The 13,895-nt window shown below is 39.1% G+C and overlaps 1 protein-coding gene across 4 annotated transcripts in view; it reads left to right on the forward strand.

Moving 5' to 3' along the window:
• MYH15 (myosin heavy chain 15) overlaps nucleotides 1–13,895 on the forward strand; it is a 138,043-nt gene that overhangs the window by 20,976 nt on the left and 103,172 nt on the right. For 3 of the 4 annotated variants that reach the window (XM_036219471.1, XM_036219472.1, XM_036219474.1), the window contains exons 4-10: nucleotides 2,642–2,785; nucleotides 4,171–4,327; nucleotides 4,867–4,894; nucleotides 6,224–6,317; nucleotides 7,418–7,510; nucleotides 9,725–9,788; nucleotides 9,884–9,979. In XM_036219471.1, the coding sequence (XP_036075364.1) occupies nucleotides 2,642–2,785; nucleotides 4,171–4,327; nucleotides 4,867–4,894; nucleotides 6,224–6,317; nucleotides 7,418–7,510; nucleotides 9,725–9,788; nucleotides 9,884–9,979 (676 nt within the window). Of the gene's footprint in view, nucleotides 1–2,641; nucleotides 2,786–4,170; nucleotides 4,328–4,866; nucleotides 4,895–6,223; nucleotides 6,318–7,417; nucleotides 7,511–9,724; nucleotides 9,789–9,883; nucleotides 9,980–13,895 lie in introns of those variants that run through there. The other variant, XM_036219473.1, reaches the window with a different exon arrangement.

The following is a 13,895-nucleotide window of genomic DNA, read 5'->3' on the forward strand; positions in this document are numbered from 1 at the left end:
AAGAAAGCCTTGCATTTCAGAATTAGGGGGTCACTTATGACCTTTTAAAGAAAAGGATAGGGCAAGTTTTAGAGCATAAACTAGACTGTAAGGAGTCACAAAGGGAAGGTGTAATGAGGCTATATCAGTCTCTAAACCCTTCTCCCTATCACCAAGCCAATCAGAACAGCAGAGTGATACTGAGCAGACATCCTACTCTTAGAACTGTCACCTACATCGTTGACTTCAGGCTGCCTGCTAGCCCCATGGCAGTGAGCTGGGCCCTATTCCTGGCCTGACTGTGATGAACACTTCCTTGAAGTTTTACAGATGAGTCCCTGCCCATATTCAATTCTCCGATCTCCTTCAAATCTGCCTCAACTGCATAACATCCTATAACATCCTGTAACAAACAGGTATAATCATCATCTGAAAGTTTATCTTTTCACATCCCTATTTTTGTATTTGGACAATTTATGCTCTAAAGCATTGCCATTTGAGTTGTACATTTCTGGAAGCCACTCATAAACTCTATTTATAGTGTCTTAATATGCCCTCCTGACAGAATCTGGACATTAAAAAATCCCCAATTAGGTAGATTTTATACAACTAACTAATGGAATTTAGGGGGGAATTTGGGCTATTATGAATAAGGCTGCCATGAATACTTATATGCAAGTTTTGCATGGACATCTGTTTTAATTTCTCTTGGTGTATACCTAGGAATGGAAATGCTAGATCATATGGTAATTCACCTGTTTAGCATTTTGAGAAACTGCCAAACAGTTTTCCAAAGTGGATGCATCATTTCACATCCCCAACAACAATGTATAAGAGTTGTAATTTCTCCCTATCCTCACCGACATGTTATTATCTATCTTTTTTCCCCCCAACACAATTTAATTTATTAGTAACTATTATGTATGTCAATGCCGTTAGCCCTTCAACAATAGTTTTTCATTGGCATGGATCCCTTTCGATGCTAGTTTTGATGATACTTTTCTTTCTTTTTTTTCCCCCCCACTGTGTATCTATCTTTTTAATTATAGCCATTCTAGTGGGTATGTAGTAGTATTTCAATGTGATTTTTTATTTGTATTTCTCAATGACTAATGATAGGTCATCTTTTTGCATCTCTATTGGTCATTGTGTATCTTCTTTAGAGAAATGTCTATTCAAACCATTTACTATTTTTTGATTTATTTATTTCTCTTTTGCTATTGATTTGTAAGAAATTCTTTATACATCTAGACACAAGTTCATTATTCAGATATATGATTTGCAAGCATTTTCTCCCAATCTGTATGTTGCCTTTTCACTTTCTTGATGCTATCCAACTCAATTTTATTAGTTCTCCAGATGGGAGGCTTGCTATTCTGAGCACATTTTCCCTAACTGCTGTCTTTTCAACAGTATTTAAGGGATAAGATAATGTAGTTACAACTATGATTTTCAAAACAAATCATAGGAAGAAAAGCATAAAGCAGTAAGTTAATGATGTAGAAAGAAGAGTATAAAGGTGGTTTGTTTTGCCCTGTTCATCCTTCCATTATGTAATGGAGATCCCATTCCCCCCAGCCTGACTCTGCATCTCCCTGACTCCAAGCTTCCTCCTCCTGATGTTAGACATAACTATACTTCCAATCACTATTGGTCTTAATAATATTAACAGGCAATAAAGCCAGTGGCTGTAGAGTAATATTTGTGGAAGAACATTAGTTATGTTCTACAGAAGTCCTTCAAATATGAAGATTGAAGTGACTCAAAAGAAAAGATAATATTGTTAGAACAATGTCAAATGAGAATGTCAGTAGGAATGGGATCAAAAATACAGAGGGTGTAAGAGCCTTGGAAGAAGAAGCCATCACCAAGTGGGATTAAATGGAGCAATTGGTTGATATCAATATTTATTCATTAAGAAAAAAGAGCTACAGGAAGTAGTGTTAGAAAACTTTGAGAGCAACTCTAAGCAGCTATTTGGTAGTAGTAATGTACCCATATTAATTAAGAGGTCAATATTTATTGAGAACCCACATGACCCTAACATTTTGATAGGTGCTTTAATAATTACAGAAGAAGACACACCAAAACTCCTCCTTAACATGCTCATAATATAGCTGGAAAATTATTCTGACATAGTCAATTATTAAAACATGCACAAGGGTTAATGATGTCAAGATAGTTGTATATATGGTAAAAGACAAAAAATAAGCTGGGGAAGTTGGAGAAGTTTTGAGAAAGTGGCTAGGTCTTGAAGTCAGTCTAGAAGGACGAGTCTGCCTCCTTGATTCTTTATTCCAGATTCCTTCTTCTAAACTTCCAGGATATGCAGAGACATCTCTAGGGGGGCCAGATCATGTGTAATAGGATGTCTATACTCTCGGAGGCAGTCAGAGTCAGAAGGAGCTACAAGATCAGGGCACTTGATTTAGAAAATTTTAGTTCAACAAAAACACTTTTTTAAACTTTTTCTTTGGGCAAAGAGAAAGCTTGGGCAGGATGAACACCTTTTTCTTACATTAAGGTCGATTTAACTTCTTCTGGCCCCATCCTCTAACGAGACACCTTTTTCTTGACTCTCTGAAAGTTCTTTCCAAAGCATGGCAAGATAAATGAGCATAGAAAAAACAGGGAAATATATCTTATATTTTTCTCTGTGCAGAGTCTATGTGTCAAGGAGGAAGAAGTCCAGCGGATGAATCCCCCAGAGTTTGACATGATTGAAGACATGGCAATGCTGACTCACCTCCACGAAGCATCTGTGCTGTGTACCCTGAAGAGGCGCTATGAATGTTGGATGATATATGTACGGAATTTGCTTTAGTGCTGAAATATCATGTCGGCACTCATATTGGCGACGTCACAGCCCTCTCTTGGATGGAAAAGATATTGTTGAATTTAAGCATAGTCACGTGGAAATAGTCCTTGAGGAATGTCCTTATCTTACTATTTCCCCATTTTGTCAGTATTAATATCCCTTCCCACAAGTTGTCATGCTAAAGGCATGAGACTTGGAGCCTGATAGACCAGTGTCCAAATGTCAGCTCTGTCCCTTACTAGTTGTTAAGCTTCTTATCTTCTTGACATCACGTTATCAGTAAATAATGTCTTTCTCTCCAGGGTAGCTTGGAGGATTTAACAAAAGAATCTAGGTAAAGCAGTAGTTAGAACTTATTACCTAGTTAGTGCTCAATAAATGGAATGATTTTTTTTTCCATCTTCATTAAACTGGTGATGGTTAGTTGCTGAGATTCTCTGATTTACTCTGAATCTAATGACAAAACCAGCACTGAATAGATTAGGCTAAGATGATGGCACTTGGCACCCATTATTTACTATAGAAGCTTTGACATGCAGCCAGCTTGCCCCTTGGCTCTCTGATTTGCTGTGTGAGTGTATTTGTTTCCCTGGGATGCTGTAACAAAATTACCACAAAGTGGGAGGCTTTAAACAACAGAAATTTATTCTGTCACAGTTCTAGAGGTCAGAGTCCAAAATCAAATCAGCAGACTCACACTCCTCTTGGAGCTTCTAGGGGAGAGGCATTGCTAGTCTCTTTCAGTTTCTGGTCACTATTAACCTTCCCTGTGGTTATATCACTCCAATATCTGCTTCTGTCTTCACATTGTCTTCTCTGTGTGTTTTTTATAAGGACTTTAGCCATTGGATTTAAGGCCTGCCCAGATATGAACCCGAGATCCTTAACTTAATTACATAGGCAAAGATCTTTTTTCTAAATAAGATCATATTCACAGGTTCTGGGGATTAAGACATAGACATATCTTTTGTGGCCACAATTCAATCATTCCAGTGACTGAGTGACCCACCCGAGCTATTCCCCCTCAATGCCTTAAACATCACGTTCCTAATCAAGTTGAGGCACAGATTCGCTTCTGAACTCAAATGCCTGATAGCTGGATGCTGAAATCTGCTGGCCTGCAGTTAGCATCCTGTCTGAAAGGTGCGTGTCAGACATGTTAGTAGTTATCGGATCTCTCAGGGGTAATTCCAGGTTTTGTTGTTACTCTAACCCGGTTATGTCTCTTCCCGTTAGAATTGCCTTCTCTGAAAGAATACAAAAGCTCTCCTCTTTTCTGTTCTTTTATAAGTAAATATTCGACAGTGAAAGAGCTGACAAACCTGGAAGTATTTCTGACCTGTTTTCTGTAATCTTTTCTGAACGTCCATCAGACATATTCGGGTCTCTTCTGTGTGAGCATAAACCCTTACAAGTGGCTTCCAGTGTATCAGAAAGAAGTCATGGCTGCCTACAAAGGGAAGAGGCGATCAGAGGCACCCCCTCACATCTTCGCTGTTGCCGATAACGCCTTTCAGGATATGCTTCACAGTAAGTGGCTGCCCTACAAAATGAAAGGTAAAAATATCTGATCTACTTTTTCTCTATGTCACTAAGAGGCATGTAGGCATTGTGAGCAGAGCTTGGCCTTTACAGTTCCCTAATCACTTGAAGTCTCCTTTTCCTTCTGGATAAAACATGGGCAAAATAGAGCCTACCTCCTAGGGTTGTGAGGACAATTAGCTCACACATCAAATTAAGTGAAATAATGCACTGAAAGCGTTTGACCTTGTGGCCAGGCCAGAGTAAGCCCCCTGTTGATGGCCGCTTTTATTAGTTAAAGTACCTGCTAGACTTTCTGGCATAAAGAAGTTTGTCTGTAGCTATTATTACACTATGCTTCTTAAAATGTTTAAAATGGCAACAAAAAATAAATAAATAAATAAAAAGTTAACCATTAATTGGATACAGAGTGAATTCCTCCCCTTGTGTTTGACTTCAAAGGGAACCAAAGAAATGTTGACTAAGTTCATGCCAATATGTATAAGCTCTGCCAGAAGAATGGTCTGACATTGTCCTTTTTTTTGTAGATCGAGAGAATCAGTCTGTACTCTTCACGTAAGTGTTTGTATTGCTTTTTCTTTTGGGCCAGAAGTGAATATCTCAATGAAAACAGACACCTACATTTCACTAGGAATAAAATACGAATTTGCCATCTATGAATTTGTTTGCTCTTTAGATACAGAATACGTTCTAGGAAAGAATAAGATACTCAGGAAATTTTCATAACACTTCAGTCAGTGATTACTCAAAATGTGGTGCCAGCTAGGCTGCCTCCATCATTTTAGGAGGTATTTTAGAACCACAGTACACAAGCTGCTGTTAATCATCTTGATGGAGAGAGCGTTCTGTTCAAATAATCATTTAAAAAAGTCTCTGGACTCGCTAAGAGAAACCGAAAGTCCTTGGGGATGACCGTGGAACAGATAACAAGCTGTTGTGGCAGCCAGATTGGGGCAGGCCAAGGTACATTTTGGGGGAACTAAAAGATGATGAGGCTTGGAGGGACAGAGAAAGGGGGCAAGAAAGAAGGGAGGAAAGGACTTCAATGATACCATATTGTATGTTAGTGTTAATGGTCCAGTGTGTTGACTGGCCAGAGGAACTGTCAGCATGGTGGCTGACAGAATAGGCTGATTCTCAAGAGGCAGTGAAATGCTCAAGTCCCTGGTCTTCCTATGCAGTGATGATGCCACCGTGTGTATTGGGCTCTCTGTCGGCTTCAGTCATTTCAAAAAAAAAAAAAATAATAATAGGATTCCAGAATTTTAGAGCTGGAAGAGCAATTAGAGTCCTGCCCTTTGCAGAAAGGATAGACTGTGTTCTGGAGTTTCATATAGGTGAAGGCAGGCCTTGATCCTATTATGATTTGGGTGATCAGGCTATAAATTTACCACTGTGTTCTCCCCCACTTCACAAAGTTAGCTGGTTATCAAAGGGAAAAAAGCTCAACTTCCTGGTGGAATGATCGGTAGGTCCTATTCTGAGGTGGAGGGTTGGACCTGGCCATGTAGTAGTCTTAATATGTGAAAATTTCTTGAATAGTTTGTAATAAAGAGACCTACTTCTAATTTGTAGAGGTATTCTTCAGCTTCTTGTTACCTGGACCATAAGGAACAGTCTTCTTCTTCTTTTTTTTTTAATAAAAGTCATTGATCTTTCTCTATTCTATATTTTTTGCTAATGCTGTTTTTCCAGCCCAAGATGTCCTTCCCCTTCTTCCAACCGATTAAAGAAAGGTCTGCATCTTTTTCAAGTTCAACATTAAATTCCATTTTTCCATAAAACTTTCCCTTCTTGCCTTAGCCTACATGATTAAAATCATTTAACTTTTATGGCATTTATAATTTGAACTATTTAATTGTGTCATTGAATTTCCAATTGTAGAGGAGAATCTGGTGCTGGAAAGACTGTGAACGCCAAACATATTATGCAGTATTTTGCCACCATGGCAACCATGGGTGAGCCTAGGGAAAAGCCGGTAAGTGTTCATATACAGAAAAGGTGAGGTTGTCCTCCCTACTGATCATAGAGGCTCTGTCCTTCCCACTTGCGGAAAGTAGGGGTAAAGTACCATAAAACAATTAGAAATTATAGGAAAGTCTTTTCTCCCATTTTTTCTTTGTGTCTTGAGAGAATCATCAAGTGCTTCAAACCAATAATTCCAAAACATGAAATTGCATAATTTGTTTCATATCTGCTTCAAGGGGTATTCATTGACCAAATCCTTATTGATTAGACACTTGGAGAATTAGGCACTTAAGATCCAAGCCGCCTTTCCTAAAGGCTAGGGTCATCAGTGCCTTGAAAGACCGCTTTTGACATTTTGGAATCCCTTTAGCTACCATGAGCTGTCAGACTCCCATAAATATGCACCAACAGAAGCCTGTTTCCTTTACTACTGCTGGATCAAATCCTAAATGCCTGATGAATGTACCCTCAAGCTTAATCACACTTCGGGTTTTAGAAAACTTTACCTTCTCTCTCTTTTTAATTGTTTTTATCCTTAGGGGTTTTTAATTTAGTTACTTTCAGTGACTTATTGACCCGTTAGAGCCTCTCATGTTTCCATGTCTGACCTTGTTATTTTGCTTTTTAAATTTGATTATGGTTCATGCTGGTTTTGCAAAGTAAGAAGTATATCAAAATAGCAATCTAGTCCAATTTCTTTCCCAACCACCATATTTCTGAATTTGATTGATTTCTCTATGTAGCTAATGTGCATTTGTTTATTTGTTCTAGCCAATGAGCCTTATAAGAATATTTAACACAATATCTAGTACATGAGACTTCTATACAAATTTTTGCTCATATAGCCCTTTTACTTATTTAAAGGAGAGTTTGCTCATAATACTTACAAGGGATATAGTCATAGGGGCATCATATATTAAGTCAGTCTCTCACTCATTTATTTTTCTAAGCTTCCTTTCCAAAACAACATTTTATCACAAAATTTGGAAGCAGCTTTGGCTACTGGTTATCAAAGCAAGAATGGAGTTTGACCTGGGGATGGAAGGCTTGCCACGTTATAAAATTCTACTAAAAACTTCATCTGCTGTGTTTCTCTAACCTGTATCTCAGGGGACTTTAGAAGAGCAAATCAAGCAAGTGAATCTTATCTTGGAAGCATTTGGTAACGCCAAGACCCTGCGAAATGACAATTCTTCTCGTTTTGTAAGTAACACGAAGTCTTTAATTTTTAAGCAAATGGTAAAACTCATGTCTGAGCACATAAGTATGAAAAAAATTTTAGTACATCAAAGAATGTCTTTGTTTAAAGTTTATAATATTAAACTCCTAAAAAAATTAACCAACTTCATCAGTAAGACAATTAAAATTACATAAAAAATATGTATCTGAGATGCTTCTAATATTTTATCAATTTTAGTAAGAAAATATTTATCTTAATAGTTTCACATTTCTTTCCACCTCCAATTAAAAAGCTTACCCAGAAAATTCTAATCATGTTTTATATTTTATTACATTTTAAATAGTTGAAAGTACTTTCTCCTTCATAATTTTCTATATACCTTATAACAAGTCAATTTAATAAACACTTCAAAATTCACTCACTACAATTAGTGTTTCTATTCCTGCCTATGGCCACCTCTACCCCTGCATAATTTTCATTGGGGATTTTTTTTTGTGGGGTCGAGGGTAAGAAATTATTTTTTTAAGTAGCTTTTGATAACTAGCAGTCCCGTGCTGGAGTAAGGATTTGGATTTCAAACCCTAATTTCACAAATTCATTTTATGCCGAGAATGAGTGGCAGGGAGCCATGATGTAATTTACAAGGAAATTTACAGAAGGCGTCCTGTTTGCATCTCTGAGTGTAATTAAATAATAGCCTCCTGTTTATTTGAATAGTTTCCAATCCAAGGCTTTAGATCTACTTGCAATGTCTGGCTGCACAGCAGGTGCTAATATGGGTCCATAAAACAACTGCTAGATTTGGGATTCATTAGAATATAAAGGGATTTTCTGCTGGGGAAAAAAAAGAGAAAGAGAGAGACAGGGAAGAAGGAGAAAAGGAAGAGAGGAAGGAAAAAGAAGGTAAAGAAAAAGAATAAAAAAAAGAAAAGAGAGTGAAAAAAAAGAAAAGACTATTGACTGGAAAGAAAAATAAATGAGGGGGGAAAAGCAATTAAAAACCAAGAAGAAAGTTGGAAAGAGACTGACGTAGAAAAGAACAAAGATAGATGAATGCAAGGAAGAAAGGAGAGAGGAGGAAAGAGAGAAAAGGGAATTCAAAAGAAACTAGGCTAATTTTTTTTCAATTAATACTATGTATATATGTGTACTATATGTATATGTGTATGTGTCCATATGCATAGATGTACTTACATGTGCTTTTATATACGTGTGTTTGTGTGTGTGGCTCCCATTATTCTACGTTTTTTAACTTCCTTGCCTAATCCCCCTGTATGTAGCCATTCTCCTTCCCTTGCCAGGCTGCTGTCCTGCTCTCACTCCTCCCTTGCACGGGCAGCCCTCCACCAGGTTGCTTCCGCCCAGCACCAATAATCCTCATCCCACAAGCCCTAGCTGCCACTGGCCTGCCTCTTTGGCTGCATCTGGCATTCTGATGCAGGTTCTGTTGCCTCCATGCAGCCTTTCTGCCCTACTAGATCCTATCTTTGGCTTTTCATTGAGAAGGAAGGAAGAAAGCCCCATCAATTATTTTTGCCAAAGTGTTGTTTTGAAACATAAATCATATCACATCAGTCCTCAGCTTAAAACCACCCAGCGTTTCCTGAGCACGCATGTACTAGAACCCTACTGCTTTCTGGGCCCATATGGCTTCCATGAGAGGTGGTGCCTGGTGCCTGTCTACCTCTTGGACTCCGTTTTCTGCCCCCTTTTCTCTTACTCACTAAACTCTGGTGCAACTAACTTTTTTTTTTTTTTTTTTTTTGATTTTAAGACATGTCAAATGTTTCTACACTAAAGCCCTGGCATTAGCTACTTACACGTAAAATCTAGAAAGGTGGGGACCACATCTATTTTTCTAATGTGGTCTCTCCAGTGCCTAGTAAGTTTCCTGAATCATAGTAGATGCTCGATGAATGTTTTTTGAATAAACGAAGGAATACACTAAGCAGATATTATTTTTCTCATTTTTAGATAATAGCACCAAGGTCCAGAGAGATTTAATAATGCACATAAGAACACACAGTTAGCAATCAGCAAGTCTGAGACTAGAATCCAGGACCACTGCTAGTTCTAATGATTATTCTGGCTGCTTCCCAATGTTGACTCATGCTATTTCAGACCCATGTTACTTAAAAAAAATCTTTTAGGAGAGTAGTCACTCTGTGAGTGTGCAATGAAGCCAATGCAACCGTTCAGGATGTTTCAATAGGAGAGACTGTTCTGTGTCCACCTAGGGCAAATTCATCAGGATGCACTTTTGTGCCAGAGGCAAGCTGTCATCTGCAGATATCAACATCTGTAAGTGACCATCCCAATGTCTGATCTTTTTTTTTTTTTTTTAAGTTTTGCAAGAACACCTACTTATGTATCTTTATCCATTTCACATCATGCAGATTTGCTTGAAAAGTCCCGAGTGATTTCCCAGCAGCCTGGAGAGAGAAACTACCACATATTCTATCAAATTCTGTCTGGAAAAAAAGAACTTCATGGTAAATGTACTATTTTGAAGCTGAGGGTCATTCTAAAATAAGAGACACAAGTCAGATTATCGGACCTGGCAAATGCTGTTTAATACATCTCTTAGTCTCTTTAGAACTCAATTTATTCATTATGAAATGTAGAGACTTGAACCAATTATACAATCTGTGTTCCGTAATTTGAGATGGGAAGAGAGTAAGTGATAACACTTTTTTTTTTTTTTTTCCCAATCTGGTAGTGTTTGGAGGTGGGTAGGATGCCCAGCCAAGCTAAATGAATGTGTGTGTGTGTGTGTGTGTGTGCGCGTGCGTGTGCATGCGTGTGTGAAAAGCATTAGATAAGTTAAGGCCTTAAATAATTAGAACCACATGAGTAATATAGGCAAGAGGACAGAGGTGGGAGACAGTATTATGGTGTGTAGTGGTCAGTGGGAGTTTTATAAAGAAGGGAAAGCTTGAGTTGAAGTATGAAGAACAGGATAGAGAGTTAATCAGAGCAATGAGTGAAGGGTGTTTCTGGTAGGAGGAAGAGTGTACACAATGTCAGGGATATGTCAAGGTAAAACCAGGAAACAGAGTGACCAGGCTAACTAGGGGAAAGATATGCATAGAGGAATAGTGGAAATTTTATTCTGATAGTTTCTGAGCTTAGGTTGTTGGGGGGTCTGTGTGTTTTCGGGGTGGTATGGGATAACAGAAGGTCATGATTTGTTGTAGGCAATGATCATTATGCCGGTATGATGGGAAGGGTGAACTGAGGGCAGAAATACCAGAGGAAAGTAATTATAATAGTCCTGGTATGAGGTGACAAAACAGCTGTCAAAGGTAGTGTCTGGGGGAATGGGGTTCGGGGGAATGGAGGTGGATTCGTGGAAGAATAGAAAGTTCTTTGCAATGACTGAATGTAGGCATGAGAGAGAGTGATGAGTCAAAAATACTCCCAAGTTTTGAAATTTGACTAGGATAAAGGTAGTGCCATGGGAGAAATATAAAAGCAACTGTGGAATAAAAGAATGAATTTTATGTATTCATTCAACAAATATTTCTTGTGAGACTAATGTGGGTGCACCAGGGACTCTTTTTTAAGCATGGAGGAGAGAAGTAAGCAAGACAGATAGATCCCTGCCCTTGTGAGCTTACATTCTAGTATGGGGACAGGTAACAAGTAAATAAAGAAATATACATAATTTCAAAGAACATAAGTCTACAGAGAAAAAGCAGAGTGAGGGGATAGAGTGAACTGGTGTTTGCTGGGTAGTGGGTAGTTATATTTTAGAATGGTCAGGCACAGACTGTGGGCTGCTGTGGAAAATTCATACTAACCCTGAATTCATTTGTCTTGTTGAGGCTTTAGAGGCTGCTAGATTGATTGCTGCACAAAGACTGACATCTGCTGGTCCAAATTAGAGATTGATAGTTCATCTGTTTTGACACCAATTGTCATTCTTTGGGACATTTTAAAATTTGGAATTCTTTTTATTCATGTTTGCCAAAGAAAAGTTTCAGAGTGTCCTGAGGATTGATACAAGAGGGCACAACTTAACAATATGAGGATTATGTACGTATATCCTATAATATGAGCATTTGTGTACTACGAAAGAATTGAATATGGAAAATCATGATACTGAAACTGGCCACCCAGTGAAGGAGCTAAGAAAATGGGGTCATGTGCTATCCCAGAGCCAGCCCCCATCTACTCTGCATGGCTTGGAATATCCCTTCCCTTCTTCCGTTTTAGTTAAGGCTGATCTCTGTTCCAGGCATGGCTAAACCCACTTCCTCAGTCCCTTCAGATATGGCTCCTAGAAATCCTTTAGTTCTTAATTCCATCTGTATAGCTTGGTCCTGCATATATCTTCTTCTATTCTCTGACTTTTTTCTTTCTATTTATCGTACCCATTCTTGCAATTCAACCGGTATATAAACTTCAGGAGGAGAGGTCAGAAAGCATGTCCTTGGAATCCTTGACACTTTGCCTAGTGCCCTGTGCTGTTGGCAGCCTGTGGTTGCCTAGGTGCTGCCGAGTCTATCTACTGGTGGCCTAAGTGCTCTGGTGAAAGAAATTGCCAGCATCTGGATCTCCTATTTTGGAGTATATTCAGTTGCACCCCCTTTATGCATTAGATCTCTCTTGAACTAGTCTATCTTTGTTCCCTTTCTCCCCACTGGTCGTTAGGGGGCACAAAATGTGTCTACAGTTGTGCAGATTGTACATTGCCCAACTCTAGAGAATGCTATTCAAACTGTAGACAATGGAAATGATTCTCTAGAGTTGTGCAGCGTCGCACCTCTCGGCACATCTGAGAAACAGGTAATGATGGGTGATGTGGTATAGAGGCACTAGCTATGGAACTTTATTTGTGATCCTAAACTTTTGGGCCCAATGTCAGCTTCACTCCTTTTCAGTGAACACAGCTGAGTTTCGAACATTCAGCCACGTAGAAAGTAAAATTTAATGTCAGAATGACATAAAGCCTTGTGTGATTAAATACTCTTAATGAGCTCTTTGCGTCCCCTACTAGAAATGAACCCATGTAGAGGTCGACACCTGAACTTTTTGAAATTGTGAAGCAATTGACTTTTTACCTTTAGTGTCCTCTCATCCCTCCTTTCTATGCTATCCACCTGCGCCCCTTCTGACAAGAACCCCTCATCCTTTGTATGCTCATGGTCCTGTCGCCAAGCTTCCATGTGGGCCCCTTTTGGCCTAGACAGTCTGATCCTCATAATGTCTCATAAAAATGAATTCATGATTACACCACCCTCCATTCTCTCAGGGTCATTTCTCTTGGTAGAAATGAAATTAACCAAATAAAAGAATTCCTGTTTACACGATACTCCTTTAAGATAACCTCAATCCTCAACCCAATTAGAATTCATTGCTCCTTGAAAATAACGTTTTATAAGGCTCAGTGGGGACAAGCTAAAGGCCTTTTAGAGTTTCTTTAGAGCTACTGCTTCCTACTGAATGTGGCTGCTCCAGCAAATGCTTAGCCCAGTATAGCAGCCATATTTCTGGTTATAAAGAAATAGAAAAAAAGTCCATCTGGTGTGGGTAATGATTTCTAGAAGCCGTCAGGGAGGTGCTGAGGAAAAAGTGCATAAATAGCATTGAGCCCACCATTGCACCTTGCTACTGTAACCATAGACCAGCTCAAACTAATTCAATACTGTTTAACGAGACCTGGAAACAAAGTGTACACCACTTGTGAGTAACACTTGTGGAAACACTACTCACAGGTAACACATGAACCACTCACAGGTAACACATGAAACCCTACTCAGGGGTAACACTTGGGAACACTTAAAATGCTGCCCCTTAAAACACCACCTCAAACCCTGGATCAGTGAGACAGATTTGAGTCTCTTGTCTCCTGTCTTCTTGCCAGCTGATTCACAAATAAAGCGCCTTACTTTTCTCAAAACCCAGTGCATGGAATGATTGTTTTCTGTGTATATTGCGTAGCGAATTCTTGCTAGGTAACAATTTTGGTAACTATGAAGAGATTTTGCGGTCCTGTAGCTGCCTGCCTGAGGCACTGTAGCCCCAGCTAAGTGTGGTCCCTTAAACCGGTTTGTCTAGAGGCTTGCTGCTGAGTTTCTGCTTCCCCACCATGCCACAGTGCTCTAGGTTCCTCTGTGCTACTTTCACTTTTGAGAAAAGCAATAGCTCCTGGATCAGATGTCTTTTGGGTGAGTGACCTTGTTAAAATGTACCTGTGCCAAAATTGTTTGCAAATTTTCTTGACTATTGTGGGTTTGAGTCCCACCCCAGAGACGTGGGTTAAAACCCTAAGGCTAGGATCTTGGGTTTGAGTCCCACTCTAGGGAGACAAGTGAAGGAAAGGTAACAATCGCTGAGATTCTCAAAAGTCTGGTTTGAGTCCTGAACCGTGGGTTGGAGCCCGAGTCTTGGATTTCTTTGTCT

This window comes from Rousettus aegyptiacus, unplaced genomic scaffold (assembly GCF_014176215.1).
Source record: "Rousettus aegyptiacus isolate mRouAeg1 unplaced genomic scaffold, mRouAeg1.p scaffold_m13_p_4, whole genome shotgun sequence".
In the NCBI taxonomy this organism is placed as follows: domain Eukaryota; kingdom Metazoa; phylum Chordata; class Mammalia; order Chiroptera; family Pteropodidae; genus Rousettus; species Rousettus aegyptiacus.